This window comes from Saccopteryx leptura, chromosome 3 (genome assembly GCF_036850995.1).
Source record: "Saccopteryx leptura isolate mSacLep1 chromosome 3, mSacLep1_pri_phased_curated, whole genome shotgun sequence".
Lineage (NCBI taxonomy): Eukaryota > Metazoa > Chordata > Mammalia > Chiroptera > Emballonuridae > Saccopteryx > Saccopteryx leptura.
This window is the reverse complement of record NC_089505.1, coordinates 247,859,498-247,886,309: the sequence shown is the minus strand read 5'-3', so window position 1 is coordinate 247,886,309 and position 26,812 is coordinate 247,859,498. Positions and strand designations below refer to the sequence as shown.

General features: G+C 39.6%; 1 protein-coding gene across 14 annotated transcripts in view; it reads right to left on the bottom strand.

Moving 5' to 3' along the window:
- Positions 1–377: 377 nt before the first annotated feature.
- AAK1 (AP2 associated kinase 1) overlaps positions 378–26,812 on the bottom strand; it is a 207,764-nt gene continuing 181,329 nt past the window's right edge. For 4 of the 14 annotated variants that reach the window (XM_066378061.1, XM_066378062.1, XM_066378067.1 and 1 more), the window contains 5 exons: positions 19,935–20,036; positions 18,789–18,890; positions 17,314–17,424; positions 15,614–15,724; positions 378–5,212 (listed from right to left, as the gene is read on the bottom strand). In XM_066378061.1, the coding sequence (XP_066234158.1) occupies positions 4,089–5,212; positions 15,614–15,724; positions 17,314–17,424; positions 18,789–18,890; positions 19,935–20,036 (1,550 nt within the window). In that variant the 3' untranslated portion in view covers positions 378–4,088. Of the gene's footprint in view, positions 5,213–11,670; positions 14,726–15,613; positions 15,725–17,313; positions 17,425–18,788; positions 18,891–19,934; positions 20,037–26,812 lie in introns of those variants that run through there. The other 10 variants (XM_066378069.1, XM_066378071.1, XM_066378072.1 and 7 more) reach the window with 6 other exon arrangements.

Genomic DNA, 26,812 nt, shown 5'->3' with positions numbered 1-26,812 from the left:
AAGAAGAGCAGGAAAGAGTTATGTCTGGCAGTGTTTTAATGATCGAATTTGGGCACCACTCATGGGGCCTCTTTCCTAATAAAAGTCAAGGTGCAAATGAGGCAGGTAGGGCCAGGAAGTCAGAGATCTGGGAATCAAGACACTGCCAGTGTAAAACCTCCTGTCTAAGCTGAGCCCGCTTGCTGTTCTCAGCAACCTAGCAAATTTATTTTGTAGCAAAAGAACACAAAAACAATTCCCAACCAGATACTGCTTTTTATTTTCAAGCATTTTGAAATTCCTCCTTAAGTGAACTTCACAAGTCACAAGTTTCCAAGTGTCCTCGTGGCTAAAAGCAAACAAACAAACTAAAACACTACTAGTAGTTGACAAAAACATTGGAAAAACTAGGAATTTATATTACATGATTTCATTTAAAATCTTCATGTTTACTCCATCAAGCAGGATCGGAGGATCAGACTCGGGTAGCTGGGGAATTGACAAGCTGCTCCTGCCTCCTTAGAAGCTGTGGACCTTTCGGCGTCTCTCCTATGTACTTTTGATCCAAGTTATCTGGGTTCTGTATTTTTCAGAAATTTTGCAATTTTCTCAAAAACTGCATCGGTGTGGACGGCAGCCATTCCATGGTTGACTGGCATGTGTTTTCCAATTTAAATTTCAAAGACATAGCAGCAAATAATATTTATTAAAGAGACCTAAGTGACTCCATTTTAAGTTGTATCTCTCCTGTTAGAGTTTGATCCTTCCCTTCTCTAGTTCATTACATGATAAAGTTTCCTATTTGGTAGAATTCATACATATTATAGGATCTAAGTTTTGGTGATTTTTCTTTATGGAATCAAATACAGCATGATTGAATTTCTATTGTCAGGTCACTCTGGCAATTACACTTCTTTTAAATAAACAAATCTATGAGTCAGTGAAATATCTGTCAAGTATCATATATACATGTTAAAACACTGATATATGTGTATTCTAAAATACACATAAATTAAATAACAAGTCAATAAGATACTGGTATTTTTCCTGAAAGTTTAGAAAGAAATACCTTAGTTGGCATCTTAAACTCAGAGCTAATATGGGCATATAAACACACTCACTAGCTTGCTTACACATAGAAAATTTTCAACTTGACAATGAGTGGGCCCAAAATGAAATAGTTTATGACCAGATTCCCTTAGGTCCCACCGAGCATCTGCTTTAGGATCAGATTTTGTTTGCTCCATTTCCCAACCTAACAAGGATTTAGAGCTAAGGTTGTATGTAAGCTCAAGAAACAGATATATTAAATATTTTTCACCACACATAAGATGATTCATTATTTCAATAGTGCCCACTAGTCAATTAGTGTGAATTCTTTAAGAGTTCACCAGTGCATGTTGTGATTCAATGCTTTATTCTAAATACATTCTGGCTCACTGTACTCTGCTGAAATGAAAGGTCACCAAGTTCCAACATTCCCTATTAGATGTATAAAGCAAATAACACATGAAGCAAACTAAAACCAGAAGTGTAGTATTTCGTTGATGACATATTTTCCTTTTCTCTTTAAGGTTAACCTACTGCAGTGATTTTTGGAAACATGCATTTACTACTTACTATTCAAAGCACTCTGAGCTTTGAACCTAGCAATTTATTTTGATTATCTTGTATTATTTTACACTCCTGATTTCCCTTAAAACTAAATTTTACAGATTTCCAGATTCAGAATGGCCTCTAGCTAGCACATTTTATCTTTCAATAATGCATTTACCCTATAATTTCCAAAGATCATTGCCGAATTTACTAGTTATTAGTAATCCCATAGTCAAAAATTTTTCGTGTATCACCAAGAATGCAACAGTCATTTCTATTTATATTCATTTCCTATTCAAAGAAGGCAGAGTCTTCAACATCATAGGTCTCTCGTGAGAACACAAAACATGTTACAAGTCCATGCTTGACAAATGGTTCAGCTACATAATAAAAGTAACCATCATTTTATTGATTTTTACCTTGAGAACTAAAATGGCTATTTGATCAGGAGGATGTAATCAAATAACCAAAGGAAAACATTTTGTAGGGCTGTTATAGGGGTAATCCTGAATATTTGGAAGAGTGAACTTTTTAAAAAAGAGTTTCTGATTTGGGGTGAGAACTGTCCTGACTATTCCTATCCTTTTGGCTCCTGCCTTTGAAAGCTTTAACTGATAATGTTGAAGCAGAAGAGTTTGATGTGCAAAGTTCAGTATGCATTAGCTATAACTATTCTAAGTTTGATTCTAAATTTATCAACTGGAAAGATAATTTTGCATCTAATGTTACACAAAAAAATCCGAAATGATCACTGGGAGAAAGAAAACTCTTAGGATGAACATTTACCATCTAACGAAGTGAAAGACATTCATTTCTGGCACAACGGCTCATTTGGAAAACCACTGCTGGTAGCCCTGACCCAGTGCCAGTTATTTAAAATTTAACTTGGACATCTGAAAAATAGGTGGAGACAAAACCAGAAAGTCTTGAAAAGCAGCTGTTCATATTTTACTGCCAAGATCCATGAACTTTAAATTTAAAGACTATCACACCTCATCAACTACAATACAGTTTGACATTCAGGCTTGATTCTCGGATGAATTTCCTGGAACTCTTAAATCAATCTTGTTTGGTAAGCAACTCTCACATCTTTTTAATCTAATGGAAACATTTACTATATAGTCACAGAAAACTTTCACACTGAAATGTGGTGGTTCAGCAACTCTTCCCATTCAGTTGAATTTCCTCAGCAGAAGTCTTCCCATTGAGACATAAATTTCATTTTAAGGCACTAATAATAAACGGTAAGAAAACAGCTAGGAATGAGTCAGAACTTTCCAGAAGGGAAAAGATTTCAAAAACACAAGTTAAAAAGAAAAAAAAAACCCACAACTAGCAAATCTAGTTTGTGCTTAGTCTCATAATTAATTAATTCCATGACAGTATGGAGTGCTCAGAATTAAGGTATTTAAGTACCTTTAAATATTATTTAGACCACACACCCAGTGGTTGAAACTGTGACAAGGTGCTCGTTTCTATTGTTCTGAAGGGAAAATGTGGAAAAATAATTAATTTTTCATGACCAAGTAAGTGAAATTTGTTAATCATAAATAGCAAATCGGGGAGAAAAACCTACTCTGATCCTGTTTCAGGAGGATTTTCCTCTTCCATCCAATCAAATCAATTTTGCCATGAAAAATAAACTAAATAAAAATGGAGTTCAAGTCAGTTAGTGCAGGAGACAAATGCCAGTAAATGAGTGATTGTGGAGGTAGGCATGGTGGGACAGGATTATCCTAAAGATAAAAAGCTTCCAGTGCGCACGTACACATAAACACATACACGCCTGTACACACACACACACGTACATACCTGTGCACTCATACTGACTTACAAAGCAGTGTGGAGGTGGGGAAGGCTCAACTCTGAGACATGAGAACAGATACCGCATCTGTTTGCATTTCTACACAGAAAAAGACCTGACACATTAAACACCCACAGGCACGCACACACGCACACGGGCCAGCCTGGCTGGCGAACACTCAGAGACAGATGCAGAGAATCCTGGAGCTGTTGGTTTCACAGGAATGACTGATTGAATCTGAAGGATTACATTTCCCCTTGATGTGCAGGATTTTCATTCTGCATTTCTTTCCAGAAATATTCCCTTTTTAAGAGTATGAAATCAAGTCCTGAAGGGGCTAATCTTGACTCCTCAATGGACATGACTCAGAACAGGACTGGAGGAATTAAAATGAGCAATTGCATGGCCCCTTTGGGGTTAGGGTGAAGCATTTCTGGATTTAAACAGTTTCTCAGTCAAAAAAAAAAAAAAAAGAGTTCTCGGTAGAGGTGAAGATGGAAATGCCTGCAAGTCCAGAAATCAGTATGAACAAAAGAAATGAGCATACTTAAAAGGGTTTTGACTAAGTATCACTGCAACTGAGTTTGCTCTGACCCAGGGAAGTGAAAGATAATAATTGACACATTTCTTCAGAAGGCTCAGCTGGGAGTGGTGCCGTGGGTTACTGGGGGTGGGGTAGAGACAGAGGCCTAAGGCTCAGGTATTGCCCCTAAGGTTTCTGCTTGCCTGATTTTGAAGGAAATGGTGCTAATGCAAAAGGATCGGCAGCTGGCAGCTCTGTAGTCCTGGAGGAAAGGGATGTGATGGAAACAGAGCCAGCTATGGACTGCTTGTTGGTTTGCGAAACAACTTTGTAGGCAGCAATGGGCTGGACTTCAGGACTTGGCTCATCTTCTGGGCTATAGTGACGGGAGTACTTGGATAAAGATTGGGGGCGGAATGGTTTGCCAGCCATGGGGCCTGAGACAGCTTCTTTTTGGGGCTGAAGTCCTTTATTTCTGTCGTTAGGATGGCCCCCAGATTCCAGGGAAGATCTCCTGGGTGACACACTGTCAAGATGGTCTGCTGCTTGTATAGAATGGGAAGGGAGGTTGGACTGCTGGACATAACCAGCCATGGAATACGGAGACCGGACAGAGGCATACACCACTCTGTCAAGGCCTGAGAGCACAGCGACATCCTCTGTCTGACCGAGAAGACCAGCCTGTGCAGGCAACTCCTGGGAGGTGCTCTGAGCAACTGTCAACTCCTCCATACTTTTCTTCTTGGTAAACGGAGCTCTCAAGAACACGTCCGCTTCCTCTGGCTGGGAAGGAGCCACACTGCCCTTGGAGACAAATGGGGCTTTAGAGAAAATGTCCATTTCATCACTTGGAACCCTTGAGCTCCTGAAGGGGGCTGTGGCAAAAACATCTGGCTCACCAACACCATCAGAGGTTGGTTGTGTGAGGCCCTGAAACTGGTTCTTTCTTCCACTTTGCACTGCCTTTGCTTGCTCAGTAGAGATTTCTGGCTGAGCGAATGGAATGGCTCTTCCTAGCTTTCCCTGCGCAGGCTTGCAGCTCTCATCCTCATCTTCAGATTCCATGAGGAGAGGTCGAGACCCACTGCAGTCTAGCATGTCCCCCTCGAGGTCAGTCCCTTCTTCTTCACTGCTGTGGAATGAGCTGTTGCTTGAAGGGCCATCTCTGGCCAAGTAGTCAGATTCTAAATTGTTCTGAGTTTTCATGTCAGGTACTCTGGAGGGGTCTGGATACAGGCCTTTAACGCCCGTTGATTCTTTAAAGTGCTCTACTGTTATTACAGGACAAGGATTGGGCTCTCTCTGGAGACCTAGAAAAGCACAAAATACAGAATTAACGCCCAGGTCAGTTCAGTTCTCCTGGAAACATTCAACGGTCAACCCGCGGCAGTAACATTGTGGGACCAAATAATAGATGTTGAAAATGGAAAAAGGAAAAACAGAAAAATAAGTCAGGCAAGGAAACTGCACACAAACTGGGACACAACCAATCACTGTCTCACATTTTGGAACATGATAAGCACAATGTGCAGGGAAGGAAATGAAGATGTTAGGCACACAGACATTCAGCATAACTATATAATGCTTCTACTCGTGGGCTAGGCACTAATACCTGCTCTACCTGGCACTGGCTCATGATGGAATGAGAACAAACCCAGTCACTCATCTCCACATATACCACGATGGTTCCGGAGTATGCAGAAATACTGTCTGGAGACAAAGTCAGTTCAGTATCTGACGTGGTCATACTCTGTCAGTATCTGAGGACACACTCCTCCTTTGTGAGAAAACATGGCTGCTTGACAAATGCAAGTTGACTTGATGAGTGACATTATAAGCATGACTCCAAGAGCACAAAAGTGCCTCAAACGGGAATACTGAAGGCACTTTCTCAGGGGAGAAGACATAAGCAAAATCATTAAACTCCAACTTCAGCGGGAGTGGCTCTGGAATTTTGTTTTCAGTCTTCTAAGTTCACAAAGATCTCCTCTGCTTAGATAAATCCGTAATAAAGTTCTCTAAGCAGACGGAGTAAAAGCATGGGAAATTACAGAAGTCTTTGCAAACTGTAATATACTAGTCTATTTCTATCTAGGTAGAAGTGCCTCAGGGTGCTCTGGCTTCTAAAATCAAATAGACAATTATCAGAATGCAAGAGAGCTTACCTTCCAAGAAATATTAGCAGGTTAGAAGTATGTCATTGGGCACATGTTAGCAAGAGGGCAGGAAAAAGGCATATGTAACTAAGCAAGAAGAATCCAGAAAAAGGGTGGTTGGGGGTAAAGGTATCATTTCATCATGGGTTTCCCAACCCACCAGGATAAGTGAACATTCGGTACAATGATTTGGATTCTATAGATGACTCAGAACCTCTGTACAGAGGTAATTGAATCATCCCTTCCCCACATACTCCTCTCCCCTCCTATGCAAACCATTAGCTCATAGAAACTTCTGCTAATATTCTCGTTAAAGTTTCTGCTTAAATTAAGCACACAGAACACAGTGGAAGCAGCATCAAAATAAGTTTATTGGGAAACCAGTCACTTAGAGACATCACATTGTAAAGAGGTGTAGAGAGACCTGAACATTTTAGAAGATACAAAAATACTGCTTTTCTGAATCCTATAACCGTTTAGCAGCACTTCTTTTTAAATAGTTCTGATATTAAATAGTTTCCAGAAACAAAAAAGTGGTTTCCCCCACCCCATTTTATTTTATTTTCTAACAGTTTAAACGCATTTGATGAATCCCAAATTAGTCTTTAAGTTAAATTCTGTACTAGTGCCAAATGGCTTTCTGAATAGCATTTGAAGAATAAGTTGATTTTGAAGAGGATAAATTTCCCCTGCATTATAGCTTTAATATGTGCATGGTGATACAAAAGCATTAGTCAGAGGATGGGAAATGAACGAAACACCCTCTCCCTTGCAGTTTCTGTGGGAAGACATGAGCCTAACTTCTCAGGTAAGTACTCTGATATTGTTCCCAGATGACAATTTCTGGGAGGAAGTTCAGATGAAAGGGGGAAGAGAAGTTTTCTAAAATAAGTCTTGCCAAGCAAAGTGTTATGAGAGGGCCTCAAAACTCCCTGAACCACTTTCTACACAGTAGCAGGTGGACAAAGTTTTTAGTTGCCAAAACTAAAGCACAATTTCTTCCAAAACTACCCTAAAATTGATGTTATTAAGCTGATTCTGTGGGAGAGCAAAATATTTCTTAGGAAAAAATGGCAAATTTAGTCAAGCCAATGACCAACTCTGGCATTATACGGGTCAATAATTAAAATGAACAGTAGTTTGACTGGAGTTAGTGTTTTGAGGAAATTTAAATTGAATTCAGTGAAATTGATTTGTGTGCAGAGATTGCCCGCAAGCAACTACCTACAGAATCTGGGCACTCTGGATGCCTACGGTGTTCAGATTACATTTTGAGAACTCTTAAGTACCAAGCAGGAGTGCCCATACCGAGTTGGACAGCATGGAAGAACATGCCCAACTTATCACAATTACTTCTGTTAAAAAGTGGGTTCTTGGTCAAATCAACTGGAAGCCTACCATCTCAGAGCATATTCTATGACCTACATGGTAAGTAATGGGAAAATCATACCTAAAGTTCCAGTACCTTTTCAAACTTACCCATATAGTCACAAAAATACTGTAACATCAAATTTGAAGGGAAAACCAGTCTCTTACCCTTCAAAACAAGGCCAGACCTATTTCATATCTCCTTTAGCATAAATCTGCGTATAGTATTAGAAAAATACATATAAATGTTTCTCCTGAGAAGGCTGTTTCTCAAGCTGTCCATTATTTTTAGAAGAGGTACAGTGTGACCAAAGCAGGCAACAATCACCCTTTGCAAGTCTCCAAGCCTGGCACTCTGGAGACCAAAGAAATGATGGTGGATATGGGAAATCATGGTCCCTCACAGAATTTTGATGGTGGGAGCACAAGAAACAAAGTAGTCAAGAGAAGGAGAGATGCAAAATAACTGTAAACAGAAGACAGACATTAAGTCTTGTTGGGGTTTAGAGGTCATTTTTGGAACATGAGTATGTTCTTGTAACTAAAGCACATGTTTTCAGGGTAAACGATCCTTGTATATGAAGACAGCCTTGCACCATCAGGAGACATGTTTGAAGTCTGCCTACTAATAAGAAAGGGTTTATACAAATTTAACCTCATGCCTTGTTCCAATTCTTTTGGTAACCAATGTCATGCATAACAGATACTCTGTGACCATAGAGCTCAATAGAGATATTTGTTCCTCAGTTGGGGACTGGGGGAGAGAGGCTTAAGCCCAGAACCTGGCTACACAGTCTGCACAAGGGTATTTATTATTCCTTATCATGAAGTCCAAGGTAGGGCATTTTGTTCTAATTCCCCCAAACTGGGTCATGTCTCTTTTTAGTCTATTTTGAGGCCCTAAATTATACAGATTTCAGTAAGAGCTCCCATGCTTCAGAATGGAGGAAAGGAGTCATAGAAAATATCTGATGATTTGGCAACTATCCTCACTAACTCCCTATTAACTTCCAAAGCAGTGAAAAGTGTTGAATAATTTGGGAAAGGTTTGTGCTGAACATTTCATCAGAGGGACACAGTAAGAGCCATTAGTGTGCTTTCTAAAAAGTCAAAATCTGAAGACTTAAGATTCTGGCTGAATATTCCTTAGTACAATATATCATACACAAGCAGAATTTAACTTTCCCCTATACTATAAATTGAAGTAATAGTTATAGGGAGTATCAAAAACATAATTCTAGTTAAAAACTGAAAACAAAGACTGGGAGTATTGAGAAACCTTCTCATATACATAGATAGCAAGCAGGAAGCAAACTATCCCTTTATGAGAACTTCAGAAATGCAGCACCAACTGAAATTCACATTCTTGGAGCCAAATCAGGGCATCAATAGATGTACATCAAACTAATAATTTCCATGGCCTTTGGCTTAGTTGATAAAATTAAGCATTTGGTTCTACCATATGTTGTGTAGCTGCATTAAAAACTATGACTGGGAATAAGGGATTTGATGGGAGCCAACATTGACCAGTGATGCTGTGCCTCTCAAGCCTACGGAGCAATTAAATGAGAGAGATTTCTTCCTGGGCATAAAACTGCTGTTGCCAACATAAAATGTTTAATTAAATTGGCCTGGGTACATTAAAGATTAAATTAGAGGAGGATAGCTGCAAACCTGTGCTCTGGTTTACAACCCCTGTCTGGTCATATTAAATGCAAGTTTATTCTCCTGCATTTATTCTCCCTGACCACAAGGTGAAACCAGGGTGCCCATGACTCATTAAAATGTCCCCAGCATGTCTCTCAGCGTGTTCACACTTCCCTTGTGCACAGGTATTTATTTGACACTCAGCAACGTGTTTATATCCTTTCTGCAAAAGTGGATTTTCAGCTCAGGAAAACAGCGATTTTAAGTTATTCACATCTCTGAACATCAGTGCTTCCATTTGAACAGATAAAAGTCTTTATTTCCCTGCATGTTCACATAAAAAAATTGTTTACAGACTTTTTTAATACAATACTTGCGTAGCAATGTTCAAATTTCACATTTTTACTGCATAAGATAACTTCATGTACCTCTGTTCGCTCTGTCATCTCGGGGAAAGCAGGATAAAGACCTGTGGTAAATACACATCCGCGTGACAAGGGGGTGTGCAATAGTGCAGAGCAGAATACTGGCAGGAAGAGAGGACATTCAGACACTACATCAAAGTGGGAACCAAGAAAGCGTTTTCCATTCTGGCAGCTACCCCTATCTGGTAACTTTGCATTACCTCAGACATACACCTCCCTCCCCTCCCCACTCAGCGAAAGGACACCAAGGAGAAACAAAATAGTATCTTGTTACAGATGATTTGAAGTGGAAGCCATTCGGGATTCATTCTGACTCAAAAAACCCAAGCACATCCAGGAACATTACTAGCATGGACAAGATAAAGGCTAATTCTGTGTTAGAAAATGTATAGTCTCTAAAGAGTAATAAAAGATAGCTTTGTTAATAACTGGAGTGTTTCAGTAAAGATTCTGTTTTAAATATTCATGTGGTAGTTTCTCCTGTCTGCTTAGCAGTCCAATATGCCTAATTCAGTATTTTGGGCAATTCTGTCATTTTTATCTCCAAACTCTAAGTTAGTGGCTCCAGGATCCGGGCAATCTTATAAACCGAGAAAGGTAAAGACTCATGGAGCTCAGAGACAAACTTCACATGGGAACTGTATTTTGGCCCGTGGTATCTACAGCGTGCACTCCTTCAGCTGACTCAGATCCCTCCCTGCCTCTGGGATGAGGTCAACCCCGAAGGTCCCCACTTACCACAGCTCTGCTGAAGGAAAAACTGTTTCTGATCTGGGAAAGACTGGCTTGGTCTGAATCAAAATGATCAATTATGGGCCAGGAGAATGGGAAAAAAGTGTTATAAACAAAATCAATATTTCACTTGAGAAAAATAGTTTCTTTTTTGTTTTTTGTTCCCCTATTATTATTAGCAATCCAAGTTTTATAATTCTACTTCAGAAAGAGCAATCCAAGTTTTATACTTCTATTTCAGGAAGAGCAATCCAAGTTTTATAATTCTAATTGAGAAAGAGCAATCCAAGTTCTACAATTCTAATTCAGGAAAAGCCAAGACCATTATCAAATGACACAGAACAGGTGACAACCTGTTTTGGAAGTATTTAAAAATATATATCTTTTAATTTTCTAAACTATACTAAAGACAGGTAAAATCACAGATATTTCCTTAAAATATTAAGGAAATTAAAAATGATTATTGTCACTTTCCATTATAAGATTCTCTCTCGGAGTTTTCTGTACATTATTCTCTTTACTATCTTCAACAGTAACCACTCTTCATCATAGGGTGGTGATTTTGCTTTTGGAAACAGCTAAATGTCACTCAGAACCAAGAGTGGCAGAAAAAGTAGATCAGGAAAGACAACATATTTTCAGATGCTGAAAGTGATACCAATTAGATAATAATACAATTGATTTTCTTATACCTTATTTCCTTCCTTGATGTTATTTCTAAAGAGAGCAGTTTCAAAAATAACTTAAAGGTGGTAGTTGTGTCATTAGAATAAGTATTAGCTTTCCAGGTAAAACCAGGGAACAACACTCAATTAGATGTCAAAATTCTGATATGGCTGCTAAAATAATCATTAATTACAATCACATTTGTAAGTGTCCACTTAAACCTTATCTCCTGCGAGGCCTATGTTTTTAAAAACATTGGGGCTTGAATTTGGCAATCTAGGTATGAGAATGCTCTAAAGAAAAAAAAATTTGTGATGGTTTTCTCGTATAGTTACTACTCTAGCACAGTTGGAATAAAAGCAAAGCAGAAACATATGCTTACATAATTTTCTAACCACTTTGCTGTACATCTGACACTCATACAGAATAATATTGAATGTAAACTGTAATTGAAAATAAAAATAAATTTAAAAATAAGATAACCAATTAAAAAAGAAACATATTTACAGTATTTGTCTATCTTTAATTTTTTAATTAATTAATTAATTAATTTTAGTGGCGGGGGCAGGAAGCATCAACTCCATATAAGTGCCTTGACTGGGTAAGCCCAGGGTTTCGAACCAGTGACCTCAGCATTCCAGGTCGACACTTTATCCACTGTGCCACCACAGGTCAGGCAATATTTGTCCATTTTAATTATACATTTTGAAAAGAAGTGAACTCTGATACTGTTTTGTTATACGCTGTATGTGTGGTAATATTTTAAAAAAGGAACATCTATGTCTAAAATTCTGTGATTTAAGCTTCTATGCAGATAACCAAGAGCGAGCAACCCAGGTTAGTAAAAGCCCATTATATAATTCTCTAAAATGTAAATACTGCTACAGTATCAGTAAGAACTACATTAGATAATTGAAGAACATCAGGAAATACAAATCCTTCATAGTCCTCCCAAAGCATAATATTATATACTTAGAACCCTAGAATTCTATAATCTTAGAGATCATCTAGTCCAAACCCTTCATTGTATAAGCAAGAACAGCATCTTTGAGAAGCAATGTGCCTGCTGAGGGTAACTCAGTGACTGGTAAAGACGAGATCCCAGGTGGTCTGTACTGCCCAGACCTCTTCTCCCACTACCCTGCCTCAGGTCCTACACCTGTAAAATGAAGTGGGTGGACTAGAGGATGATCTCTAAGGTCCCTTTTATAGCTCAGTCTATAGTTCCATACGTCTATTAATTATCAGCACACTACACGCATCTCAAATAAACCCTTTTAGCTTAGGGATGATGCTATATATCAAAAGTCCCCATTTAGCAGGTCGCTCACTTTATTCCTTAACAGAAAAATAGCTCTCCCTTTTGAGGCCCTACTCCTAAAGAATTTCATGTCATTATCTCCCTCGGGCTTTCTCCATCCAGTCACTGGTTTCTAGTCTATTCTTTTCATTAACAGTCTCCATTAAACTATATTAAGCCAGATGACTAGATAATATATTTCAATGTAATTAGGGTAACACATGAAAGGAACAATTTAAAGACACCTAATTTCTAAACTGTACGCTCTATGGTTTCGAGAAACTAGATATTTCATTATTGTTTCTAACATGTATGTATGAAAAAAATCAAATTGAAAAGCACAGGCTTAAAACACTATTCTTATTTAAAAATAAACATTTCCTTCATTAGTTTATACATTCTCTCTATGTCTAGGAACAAGAATACAATTTTGATCTTCAATAATATTCCTGTCCATAAAGGGGCAAACCGAGTCCCATTTTCACTGCTATTCAATCATGAAGAGCTCTTCATGGATATCTTTTTTTATCCTTTGCAGGAAGGCTGTGCCTCCCTCAATTCTGGAAATGAACCATTATCCTCATAGAGGCCTTTACTTAGCTCATCTAGTTTCAGCTGGCAAGGGAAGTATTTAAAGTCAGAAGGACGGCTGAGCCATTCAGACTTTTCCTCTAGTGCCTTTCAAAGGCTGCACTCACATTGCTGAGGTCAAAGCTTGACCTCCAAAGTGCAGTGTTTTGCAGATTGTTGTTGTTGTTGAACTTTCTTTTCCCCCCTTAAAGTGCAAACATGAGGAAGAGGAAACAAAAGTACTAGATAGAGAAACAAGCAAACAGAGCTGGAATTTTATTTGTACAAATCTTACCAACTAAAGGTTTCCCTCCTGATCTTGAAAAATGGTGCACAAGGAAGAGAACCACAATGGGGTTCTCTGTGCCCACCTCTTTTCAAAAGGGTGATTTTAGAAAATTAACTTTCCATGTACAGGAAAATATACACTGGAGTAAGGAAATACACAGAGGGTGACCATGAGGCATGTCGTCATGTCAGTGCAGGGTCCTTTATTTACCTTATGAACAATATTCTAAGGTTAGTGAGGAACTATGCTGTATTTTATTTTTCAATCTAGGAAGCCAAGGAAAATCAACTGAACATATTTCATTGGCTGCATCCTTCAATTTAAACATGAGAGAGAAAGGTAAGTAGCCAGAGTCAAATTGTGCCTAGCTTGTCAGCACACTTATTTCTGTTTATCTGAAAATAAACACATGCTTATTCTACAAAGACAGAGGACCTGCTGAAAGCTTATAGCAACACACAAGTCTACTCAAAATGATTCCATGTTACACTGTAGGATTGCCGTGTAAAGTTATACAAGGGAAATTGATCAAAACCTTGTACAGACACCTGATATCGGACTTGAAACACCAAGTGGAAACAGAACTATTCAGAGTCTTCGTTTATACACAATTTACAATATTTGGTTCAAAATAAAAATCACAAGAAAAATACATCTGTTTCTGCTACAATTCCTTCCCCTCCCCCATCCACCCCCCAGTGAAAAGTCTTCTAATAAAAGGTATCATATTACCACCATTGTCTTGTTTTGGTCTAATTCTGAGATCCCGGATTGGGATGGTTAACATGAAAAGGAATGGCAATACTTGGGACTTAATATAATGTACACATTTTATCCAAGGATCTCAAGAACTTGCAGTCACGTCTCCAGATGTGAGAAATTGCGGTTCAATGGAAGCCAGAATGCTGGACGAATGCTGGGCAGGTTGTGTGGGGTGTAAAATCCCTTGGCTAAGTCTATGATCAAACAAGGTCAAAGTTGATTGGCTAGAGCTGGGCTCACTTTCTCATTTCAAACATTTATCATTAGTCAGTCAGTTTTACCCTTAAACCACACACCTGTCTCCAGGCTATTGCCTAGAGTTAAGACCAACTGAAGAAGCCATGTCTTCATAATAATGCAGCAGGATAAAAAGCAAAAACAGAGAAATATTCATCAGCATCTGGCCAAAGGAGACAGGGGGCAGGAGAATTGATTTGGGAGGCCATTCCTAGCAAGAATGAGGCAAAGGTGTCAATTCACTAGTTTCAGTTACAGTTAAGCTTTTGGTGGAGTTGGTTCCAGCAGAGGTGAAGCTCCTGGCATCTAGTGCTTGATTTAAGATAATACTATTGAAGAAGGGCAATGAGAGAATACAGCAAACAAACAGGGAGGAACTGGCCAAGGAATATCTGGAGGGCCAAAGTGATTTTCTTTCATTATCATTTCTACATGAGAAGGCAAGGGGTAGGAGATAAGGGCTAGAGGGCCCCTTGTTTGCAGATGTTTTAAAAAATCATTTTTCTTATAATTCCGTAATGAAAATGTGTATTATGGTATGAAGGTTACAGAATTGCATCTGCTACTGGGTCACGGCTACAGGTCTATGAGCTGATCCACCAGCAGTAAAGACCTGGCTAGGTTGGGAAGACTGGACTCAGAGCTCCCACTGCTGTTTCTAGAGTGCCCACCTGGAAGTGGAGAGATAGGAATTCAGTACAAAACACAAGAGGGTTAAGGTTTAGATGTGCAGAGCAAGCAAAGGAGAAAAAAACAAAACCAAACCCTAGAGAAGCAACAATTTACATTTGCAAACTCTTACATGTTGGTTTTTAAATATATAAGGTATCCACCACCTTCTGCAGAAGGTTCAGGCACTGTGCACAACATCCTGTGGGCAGGACACCTTTCAAATGGAATATATATTTTGCCTGAGAACTGCTTGCTATCTAACTTCTTTACAACATACAGTCATCTCCCTGATAAAGTAAAAAATCACCTGTCCGACAGAGTAAAAAAATTATTTGCTTTGGGGAGAAAATAATTAAGACCACTGCAATAAAACATTCTTTAAAAATGTATGTATATATATATAGATGGTCCTATGCAATTCAGTGTTTTGAAGCATGTTCAAATGATTTGAATCTATCAAAGAGGAAAAACTAGGCTCTGTGAATATCCAAAAGATGCAAAATATAACAAAGCACCGTTGCTACTTCTTTGAGAAAAATACTTATTACAAATTGTTCTAATCATGATGAAAAATGCTCAGTGCTTTTTCTTGATATATGCCTTCAGGTTTCCACTGATTGAAAGATCACTTTATTTTTGGCTTGAAACTTTGTAAAAACTAGTTTTTAGTTAAATACTTTTCTTCTCTCTAACATAGTCGGGCTTTAAGATACCTCTTATCAGCATCTGTAGCTGTATTTCTATCTATACTGACCCAGCCCACAATGAGTGCCATTACCCCAATTTCCTTCATTAAATGTTGCTTTTTTCCCCTCTTGCAGATTAGGTACACTGCTATTTTGTAGAGAGCTGATGTCAAGCTCTTTTCCCCATCCTCTCTTTCTTACCTTGTGGGTTTTTGGTTATCAGTACAGGAATAGGATCAAACTCATCTTCTGCCACCTTGTCCGAGCCCTCAGGGACATCAAAACCTGAGATGAGATTACTATCTTCTGCAGCTTTAATACATAATGCAAGTACACAAGCAGAAACAACAGAAGCAGAGATTAGCAAATGAGAGAACATGTAAGAGGCACAAAGTTCCCAACAATCACTGCAATTTTTTGAAGATGAAAACGCTTATTTTCCTGAGTTGAAATAAAAGTAGCAAAATTGGAAACCTTAAGGAAATAGAAAAAAAATGCTTTATCGCTGGCCATGTTAAGACTTTTATAAAGGATGAGGCAGAATGGTTACAGGATGAATTCTCTCTACCATTGTAAGACTTTATTGCAGCTACTGTGAGGTATTTCTTCAACCTCAGTAATTCACAAAGGCACAGAACTTAGTTGCTTATCTTCTTTATTGAGCAGAGGCCTGACAGAATATTTGAAAAACTGGAAACCATGGACCAGGGTAGTTGCCTTTTACGAAGCAACCACTATATACAGAGCAAACAAATGCTTCTGGAAGGACTCACTGCCCTTTGATGGTTAAAAAAGACTTTCAAAGAACTCTGATGCCTCAGGGAATGTTGGGGCACAAGATCCCAAGCACTGAGATTTCCAGCACAAGCTTGTTAGAACACTCTTCTCCTTTCTAATTAAGGCTATCCTGCCAGCAAATGCTAGCAGAGCGCCTGTTTTGCAAGTAGAGCTCCTCTGTAATTACACAGTGCCGCTGGCATACTCCTGCCAGACATACTTAGTTAACAGGTAACTTCTTACTACATGCTCTATAAAAACATAATCATGTTAATGCTATAAAGGGTAAAAACAAAAGCTCAGCTATTACCACTGCAGACCACAGTCTAATTACTTTTCAGTCATCTTGGGGAGGCTTCCTGTTTGAAATTCCTTCAGAGAGGACTTTTAAGTTGTTCCTTTTCTACGTACTTGCTCCTTCTAGAAAACCACGTTCACTATCTAAGCACAGAAGGAAGGCTAGGGAATGCCTGCGTGCAGTAAGCCAGGCATTGTGCCCGTCCCATTCACAAACTGCTCACTGAAGAGAAGTCAATGCAAGCTACACCACCCAGCAGAATTACAAATCAGTATTAACCTGAGACTAAGAAGTGAAAACGGTAGGTTAAAAAAAAGAAATCCAGTAATCAATTGTGACTAAAATGAAAAACTTTTACAAATTCAATTTTTGAAGGCTGATTTTGAAGAATGATGCCTACTTATCACTATCCAAAAATTTTCTATCTAAATATTTTCCATCATATATATATTTGGTTAAACCTTTTAAAGTCCTAGGGCAAACAAGTATCATATTAATAATTACAGTTAGTGGCTAATCAACTCAACCATCTACTTGAGTTACATCAAAGGTATGTAAGCTCTGTCTTTACTAAATCTCATGGAGTATCTGTATTTCTGGTGACTTCAGGAAGCAATACCACCACCTATCTGCTATCTCTGCCTTGTTAAATATTCTTTCTGAGAGGGACTATAACATAGTTGCTGAGAATATAAACCCAAGTTTTCCACCTGAGCAGACAGTTATAACCCTTCACTAGCAAAGACTTTTGGTAAGGAAAACTTTCAGGAGTTGTTCAGTTCTCCTCTAAGGATACAGGCAGGCCCAAGAAGAAGAAAGCATTTACCTTTATGGGCTGGAGCAGAGATCGCTATGGGGGCAAACTCTTCCAGAAGGTCAGTGGTAGGGTTAGAAAGCAGAGAGCAATCGATCAGGGAATCTTCCCCGGTGAGAGAATCTGAGTCCAGATTAACGGCATCCCAGGTCAGTGACGGCATTAAATGGCACATACAACAATATCACGAGATTAGACCTTAGCTTTTAAATTACTGCATTCACATGTCATATATACAAGTCAAGGCAGGAGAAAGAAAACCAAAAGAAACATGTTAAGCATTCTGGATTTTACCTATAGAAACATGTACTTCTAGATTCCTCTTATTTACTATATAAGTATGGAAGAACTTTTTGCTCAGAGGTTGCTGGATAAACAAGTATGTGATTTGGATGCCAATAAAACTTGATCAGCTCAGTTCTCAGCAAATGTCATTTGGAAAAAAGAACTTTGCAACTAAAGAGTTTCATCTGACCTTTCCCTAAACACTCAGAGGAAAAAGTTACTACAGGATGAAGTGTCCAATCTGACTAGAAGGGAGTTGTCCCTGGCTTATTATTAGTGGAATGTGATGTGATTAAACAGTACTTTCTAGAATCAACCAGATTACTATTCAAAATAAAACGATCTTGCCTCTTACTAGTAGTATTCTTTAAATTTGAATCGCCCCTCTGAACACATAACTTTGCTTTCAGTTAAAAAACAGAAGGAAGACAAAATTTAGAGTTCAAGTATTTTAACACATGAATTGTTTTCTGGAAAGTTTTCTAGGAAAGAACAGCCAAGCAAGTGTAAGGAAAAGAAACCATATTGTCTTCTTTGTTAATGTTCTTTTTAACCTGGAGGAGTTAATTTTCATACTTCCTAGACTTCTAACTGCTTCTGTTTCAAGTTAGGAAATCGAATAGTTTTATTAAGGTAATTATGGACTCAAAAAAAATGAAGGTTATCAAATCTGTATTTATGGGCAGTTAAGAAATTCTACTAAGAGTGAACTTTGAAATTAGAGTGAAAGCAATGCTGGAACCAGGGAAGACTTTAACTTTGTCTACATTTTAACAGCAAACCACCTACATATGACTAAAGCACTGTGCTAGAATAGGATGTCAACACCCAGACTACGAGCTCCATGGAAATCACTATTAGAGGGGAAACACTGCTCAGTAACCTGGAGGAGTTAGGGCACCTTTACAGCTCAGCAGAGTTCTTTAATTAAGGAGATAGGAGGAATCTGCCACCAGTGAAAAAATCTTGAATAAAGAAAGACTGTAATCAGAGAAAGCCCAGGGATCACTCTACAAGAACATGACTCCAAAAAATACTCTGCTTTTTTGCAAGAAAACACATCACTCAACATCTAGAAGCTGAGGTCCTAACAAAAAAGGGCACCCCTCCTGGGAGGAACTAATCAAGCTGCAAAACAAGCCCAGGACCACCTGTCGGGGTGGGAAGACCAGGCCCTGATGCTACAGAGAACCCTGACTGACCTGTGCGGTTTGAGGTCACAGACTCCGTCTGAGATGGGAGGCGCTGGGCCACCGGCGGCTCCAGTCCTGGTATGAGACTCTCGACAGCAACATCAGCTTTTTCTTTTGTAACAGAGCATTAAAAAAGGAGAATAAAGGGTAAGGAAAAGGCAGTCAGAGGTTCTTTGGACAATTCTGTGAAGGCCTTCCTTTACAGGTCTCTAAAATGCCAGTCTGAGGCAAGATGGGAAGCACAGAAAGTTCCTTTACTGTTGCTGCTTTGAGTTTTTGGGCTGCACCGTGCATACCTGTGCAGTTAACCACTGTAGCCAGCCTCAGTGATTCTCAGTGCTTATAGATAAACACCAAGTGAGACCATCCAGGAGATCTCCCACGTCAGAAGACATGGACTAAAAGGCACTTTAATATATTCTGGTAATTTTGCTTTTCTTGAGGTCTAAACATGGGGACCTTTCACATCCTCTGTGTCTTCCAAAGGTCACTAGTCCATCTCAAATCCCATCTGCAGCGGGGAGGTACTCTGCACTGTGAGATCCCCCAGCTGGAGGCCCAGCTCTCTGTAGTGTCATGGCCTCTGACTCCTAGGACTTTGCGCCCCTGTAGTACAGGGGCCCTGGGCACTTTGGAGGTCTTGCCTGCCTTGCAGTTGCAGCACACAGAAAGGTAAGGGCAAGCAGATCAAGCCCCTCCCCTGGGTCTACTCCCGAGGCTTCACCACCAGGCCTACGTTTTCTCAGTTACTGATACCTGGCACGTCAGTCTTCTAGAGAAGAATCTACTAAAAGTAAGGTCCAACTCGAAATCAACTTTCATATAATGTTTTTGTAACTAAATGTGAATTTTTCCATATTCTTCCTCATTCATAAGACATCACTCCACAAATCTCAGAATATCAAGAAGGGAAAAAATATCAGTGTGGTGCAGTTGGGAACCAGAGAAAACACTTCATCTGAGGTGCTAACAAAGGAGAATAAACAGCCTTGGCTTCTTGGTTAGCACAAGGCATCCTCCAACAGCAGAAGGCTTGGAGGCATTTCCACTCCTCATGAGGGCTACTCACTAGGGATCGGTTGGCCAGTTAATTATCATTCTTGAAATAGACACACACATCATGCATTACTGAAGAAACAGAGATGACAACTTTACCAATCACAGCATCAGAAGTGCTACCAAAAGGATCTGTCATAGGCAAGAGGTCAGGGAGCAGAAGAGAAGTGTCAGGAGATTTGAGTCCCTCAATTAGCTTTTCTAGGTTGGGCAGAGAGGTAAAAAAAAAAGCAAGAATGCAATGAGATATTAAAGCAAGCTCATCATTTTCTGTTTTCTATGCAAATACATTTTAGGGGTCAAAATTTGGTATGGATTCACCATAAAAATGTTATTATCTTGTTAAAAATAGTCTTCCTTTTTACAAAAAAATTTTTTTGAATTTATTGGGGTGACATTGGTTAATAAAATTATACAGGTTTCAGGTACACAATTCCATAATACATCATCTGTACGTTGCATTTCGTTATGTGTTCGCCACCCCGAGACAAGTATTCCTCCACCGTCATCTATCACTCCTCTACCTCCCCCCATATTTCAAAGTTCAAAGTTTAAAAATGATTATTTCCCTAAATGAAGTAGTCACTCCATGAGGCACTCGAGATGCTGCCATAGGTTTGTTTTTAAATTTGAGGTATAATTTACACTAAGTTAATCAATTTTAAATGTATAATATGATGAATCTGAACAAATATCCACATTCATATAAGCACTATTGAAATAATGATACGGAACATTTCCATCACCCCAGGAAGTACCCTTGTGCCCCTTTCTAATCAATACCTCTTCTCACCCCCAGACCCTGGCAACACGCAATCTGCTTTCTGTCCTGATTGCTCTGCCTCTTCTAGGATTTCTCTAAATAGAGCCACACAGGATGCAGTCTTTTCTGTCCAATGTTCATCTCAAGTGCTCTTGAGATTCCTCTAGGTCGAAGCACATATCAGTGGTTTGTTCTGTTTTATTGCTGAGTGTGTTCCATGGTATGAATGTACATTTTGTTGATTCATTCACTAGCTGATAGACATTTGGTTATGTCCAGTTTTTAGCTATTAAAAATAAAGCTGCCATAAACATATGCATATGTCTTTGTCTATTCATTTCCCTTCATAGGTTTAGTTTTGAATCTCTTTTTTTACTTGCATTTAGAAATGGTTTCTAACTCACCAAGAGAATACAATAAACCATGCCTAAGTTAACTTCAACAATCATTTATTGTCTGCCAACTAAGATTCTGTGACATGCTGGTACTTTATTATTTTAAGGTTGAATCTCACAAAAGTCACTTAAGCCTGCAGATGAATTACTTTTGATATGACTAAGAATAAAAGAACAACAGAAGCTGCCAGATTTGCCACACCTGATAACTTAATGTGTGATAATTTGTACACAGTAAGATTCCTTCTAAAATAATTCCTTTAACCTTCATCCATCAACAACTATCTACTTACCTTTAACCTTTAAAGGTAGAGGATTAACTTGAAACAAAACATTACATCATAGAATTGTGTAGAAAGAAAGGAATTAAGAGCTTATCTTCCTTTTACTTACAAGGAGACTGAGCCTTGTAATTCTATAACTTGCCCAGTTAAAGGCCTATCAACCATTTTTTCTACCACTGAAATAAAATGCCATTAAGATAAAATTAAAAGTGTTAAAGAAAAAGAAGCAACTCAAAGTTCAAATATGTATATATTACAACATTTTAATGAATCTGTATTCTTCTAGGCCATCAGGAATTGAAATAAGTAAAGACTAAATGTTAATTGAGGGATAGAAACCAAAGGGGGGGGTAGTAAAAAGCAGGAAGCATCAACTCATAGTAGTTGCCTCCCATATGTGCCTTGACTGGGCAAGGCCGGACTTTCAAACAGGTGACCCCAGCACTCCAGGTCGACACTTGATCCACTGCACCACCACAGGTCAGGCTAGTTCCTCATACTTTTTTTTGTGTGTGTGGCAGAGACAGAAAGAGTCAGAGAGAGGGACAGATAGGGACAGACAGGAAGGGAGAGAGATGAGAAGCATCAATTCTTTGTTGCAGCACCTTAGTTGTTCAGTGATTGCTTTCTCATATGTGCCTTGACCAGGGGGCTCCAGCAGAGCGAGTGACCCCTTGCTCAAGCCAGCGACCTTGAGCTCAAGCTGGTGAGCCTTGCTCAAACCAGATGAGCCCGTGCTCAAGCTGGCAACCTCGGGGTTTCAAACTTGGGTCCTCCACATCCCAGTCCGACACTCTATCCACTGTGCCACCGCCTAGTCAGGCAGGTCCTCACACTTCTGACACTATCTCCTCTACTGTCAAATGGAGAAACTCCCACACCTTTTTGTAACGGTCACTTAAATATCACAATGCCTTCCCCCACCCTCTCCCACCACATTACAGGGAACTTCTGGAGCACTCCACGCTCAACGCTCTTGCAGTCCTTACACCACAACTGAAGGCAGGGAAGATGTCATATTAATCTCTGCATCCCCAGTTCTTGGTTCCCTCTAGTCTCTGTCTCACCTCTGTCTTTAGGTTTCACTGGAGAGGTGAGGTCAATGGGGGGAGTTGTCAACCAGAAATAGTCAGAAACTTCAAGAAGAATCTAATCTGTTAGTCATTAGCCAAAGCATGTAAGAGAGTTATGAAGTACATGTGCACATGCATGTGGATGTGTGCTGTGTGGGGAGATGAAGTGGAGTGGGGATGAGGCAAGATGTCAAATTTAGGGAGGCTTGTTTTCCAACTGAACCTCAAAGTAACACATACTCACATAGGTAATCTGTGTGGCACTGCTGCCTGGGGATACTCATATACCGGAACTAGGGGAGGGAGGCACAGGGGACAAAGTAATTACCAGGCAGAAAACTAGGAGAGAGTACAAGGCTACAGCATCCGAAGGTGGATGGCATGTACAAAACCAGCTTCTTTCACTCCCAGTAATCTCAGAGTAAGAAAAGGCTCTCAATGACTCAGTGCTGGTCTCCAGGCACCATTATAACCACATTCATCGCTTACATTTGGAGAGTTGAATGTCAAACATTTTCATTCATCATTTACAAAAAACCCTGAATTTGGAAATACTACATAGTTGAGGAGAATGGAGATCAGCGACTGTGAGAATGTGTGACTTGCTGCAAGTCATAGATGGGACATGGTAGAGCCTGGACTTAACTTCAAAGTTTCTTCCACATGTTGCCTACAAGGTCTGCCTGTCTCTATCAACATAGGAGGAAGACCCTTCACACAGACATGGTCCCATGTACAATAGTCAAGCTGTAAAAGACATGTTGGCACTAGAAGGAACCACAAATCTTAATTATCCAATCAGCCTTCTCATTTGCAGATGAATAAACTAGCTTCAGAAAAGATAAACAATCAAGAGCTTATAGCTAGTATGCCACAGAGCTAGCTAGGACTAGGACCCAGATCTTCTATGCCCGTGGTTCTCAAAATGTGCGCCCTAGAAAATTTCCAGGTACGCCCTATGGTATTCCAGAGGTATTTTGGCCTGTTGGGGACCAAAAAACCAACAGGGATTTTGGAGTTTAGGTTTTTGGGGGACAGAGGTGTGGGGAATTGGCTGTAAGCTGACCATCTGCCCAACCCCCCACCTCACTTGCCTGATTAGGTTGCAAAAGGCTGTTAAACTGTGGTGCTGGATTGTTTACAGTACCCCCCCCCCCATGTTCCCCAGAAAGACTGGAGGCAAGTTTCTTCTGTCCTTTGTTTGTTGTAAAATTAAGATATGTATGGTGGGGGTTTTCTGCACTCAACACAATTAATAGTAAAAAGAGAGGAATTCTTCAATGTATTGACAAGGAAATGAGAGTCTGCCTTTCAAATATATGCCGAAACATTGAAGAAATTGCTAGGACACATCAGGCTCATGTTTCTCATAAACACAAGAATGAAAAAACTTAACACATTCGTGCCAGGACCTGCCGAATTTACTAAATCTTACTAAAAATGTATCTATATATATAAAAAGATAACTTTTTCATTGTTTTTTTTATTTTTTTAACCCCTTTTTTACGAATTCTAAAAAGCATAACTCAAAATACGTAACATAAAAGTGTTTCTAATGTCAGAATAAATTTAATTTTGTCATATTTATTTTGTTTAATTACCATAAAAGCATGCTTGGACTTTATATATTTTTCTTTAATATTTGACTTAATTATCATAACATATTTCTCAGAAATTTGTATATAGTGCGCCTATAATTATTTGTAGGATTTTAAAGCTCTCCGACTTCAAAATGTTTGAGAACTACTGTTTTATGCACTAGGGAATCATTCTCTGGTTTATCCAAAGCCTTGACTGCTTTAAACTGTAGACTCTTAGAAGAGGTCATATTTAAAGCTATTATTGGTTTATTTTTGGTCACTGCAAATGAAGAACTTGAGGACAGGATGTAAAGAGAGGCACAGGAAAGGCTACAGGAGGCTGAGAGTCTATAAATCACAGCCTGGAGACCTCCCATGTGCATCAAGGGCTGGCCTCAATAGCGTTCGTTTTATGAATTCTTTCCTGTGTCTTACAGTTGTATAAAAACACTCTGAGGCATATATCAGGGCAGGGTGGGTAGACGGGTGGGGAAGAGCAGTGTAGAGAAGATGGTGGGGAATTTAGGGAACTGTGCTGGAAGAGTTCCTTAAAATCCAAAACCTTGATCAAGCGCCACATGGGCAGTATCACAACTTATTGATGTCTAATGAACACAGACTTTCTAAAATTTTACATGAAGCATGGGAAATAACTTCTCTGAATATGAAAGCAAAACCCAGCACACACTGAAATGGACAGACTCACACTCTAATTCTCAATTATACAAGGTGACAGACCAGTAAACCTAAGAAATAACTCATTAATTGCATTTTGCAATGATTTAATCTTACCAAGAAACATTTCAAGGGCTTCACATTTCCTTTATGTTAGAATTCACAAGTACATGACCCCATCATATCCCACTACATGAAAAGTAGTGGGAAATTCTGAATAGATGGAAATGGTCCAGTTCTCAGGCTGACTCTGATCTTCTAAAAGCTAGTGTCAGAATCTAAACATGTGTTGTGTTTGTGTTGGGGAGAATTCCTGGACTTTGGGATGGTATTATTTAATCTTTTGTTGTGATGCTGTACATTTTGGGGACATTAGCTGGGGTCTGCAAAGTTCTCCAAAATAAATAAGCTACATGAAAGAGTAAAACAGTCTGAATTTAAGTTACGGTACCTAATTTTTCTAAGTATCATTCACTTGTAAATAGAGAATGGGCCTATTTATCAGAGTTAATGTGTGTGTGCATAAGTTAAAGTGTTTTGTACATAAGAAGAGATTAACTTCTCTATGAAGGTAGAGGACTAGATGAGGGATCACCAAACCACAGAGGACTGAGATTACAATAGTGGAATGGATGTTGTTCCAGATTTTATTCCAAAACTGTGTGCAAAATGAAAATAAGCAGAATTCCTTGAATGAAGTGAAACGTGAGAAGGAGGCAGCATGGTCTCATAGAGGGAGAAAAGGTACAAGATAAGAGACCTGAGTTCTGCACTAAGTTTGTATGACCCTTTGGACAAATCATTATCTTTCTCTGGATCTAAGTTTTCTTACTGATAAAATGAAGATAAACTTAAAGGTCCCATCCACCTCTAAATGTCAATCATCCAACATAAACAGAAAAAACGGGAAGTAGGAACTGGTTACTTATAAAATAAACTGCAACCTGGCTGGTTGGCTCAGCGGTAAAGTGTCAGCCAGGTGTGTGGAAGTCCCAGGTTTGATTCCTGGTCAGGGCACACAGGAGAAGCAACCATCTGTTTTTCCACCCTTCTCCTCACCCCCTTCTCTCTTTCTTTCACTTTTCCCCTCCTGCTGCCATGGCTCGAATGGTTCAAGCAAGTTGGCCGCAGGCGCTGAGGGTGGCTCCATGGCCTTGCCTCAGGTGCTAAAATAGCTCAGCTGCCAAGTAACTGAGCAGCTGTCTGTCTGCCTCCCCACCTCTCATTTAATTAAAAAAAAAAGAAGATGATAGACTACTTAGAGATAAAACTGGAGATCTGAACTGGTAATAACCACAGGGAGGGACACTCTTGGGCACCTCTGTTATATAGGCAGGAGGTAAGATGACTGGCCCCAAGGTAGCAGGTTTTGGAAAATGAAGAGCTGACTGAACATGCTGTTCAACTTGCAAACAGCCCAGACAGGCACGGATAGGAAAGCAGGATAAGAAGGTGAGGGATGTCTAAGCTTGGTCTTTGATTTAAAAAAGAACAAACTTTCATGGTTTGATCCCTTAATACAAAAGCAAAACATGTTTGAAATTTTAGAAAATAAAGATTAACAAAAGGCTAAAAATTAGAAATACCCAGGCCCTGGCTGGTTGGCTCATCGGTAGAGCGTCGGCCTGGCGTGCGGGGGACCCGGGTTCGATTCCCGGCCAGGGCACATAGGAGAAGCGCCCATTTGCTTCTCCACCGCCCCCCCCCCCTTTCCTCTCTGTCTCTCTCTTCCCCTCCCGCAGCCAAGGCTCCATTGGAGCAAAGATGGCCTGGGCGCTGGGGATGGCTCCTTGGCCTCTGCCCCAGGCGCTAGAGTGGCTCTGGTCGCGGCAGAGCGACGCCCCCTGGTGGGCAGAGCGTGGCCCCTGGTGGGCGTGCCGGGTGGATCCCGGTTGGGCGCATGCGGGAGTCTGTCTGACTGTCTCTCCCCGTTTCCAGCTTCAGAAAAATACAAAAAAAAAAAAAAAAAAAAGAATACCCATAGCCTCACTTGAAGAGAAAAATGCACTCTTAAGACTTTAAATGAATACCCTTCTATTTATAGGCTATAAATTCTAGTCATTTGATAACTATTTAAGCATGCTCATGTTTTCTTAGAATAATTTTTAAGAAAAGAATTGTGAAGTCAAAGAGAAAGTAAATTCCTGGAAGTTGAGTTATAAACTGCCGATCTGTCCTCCTAGCGTGTCTGTTTTTCATACCTTCCC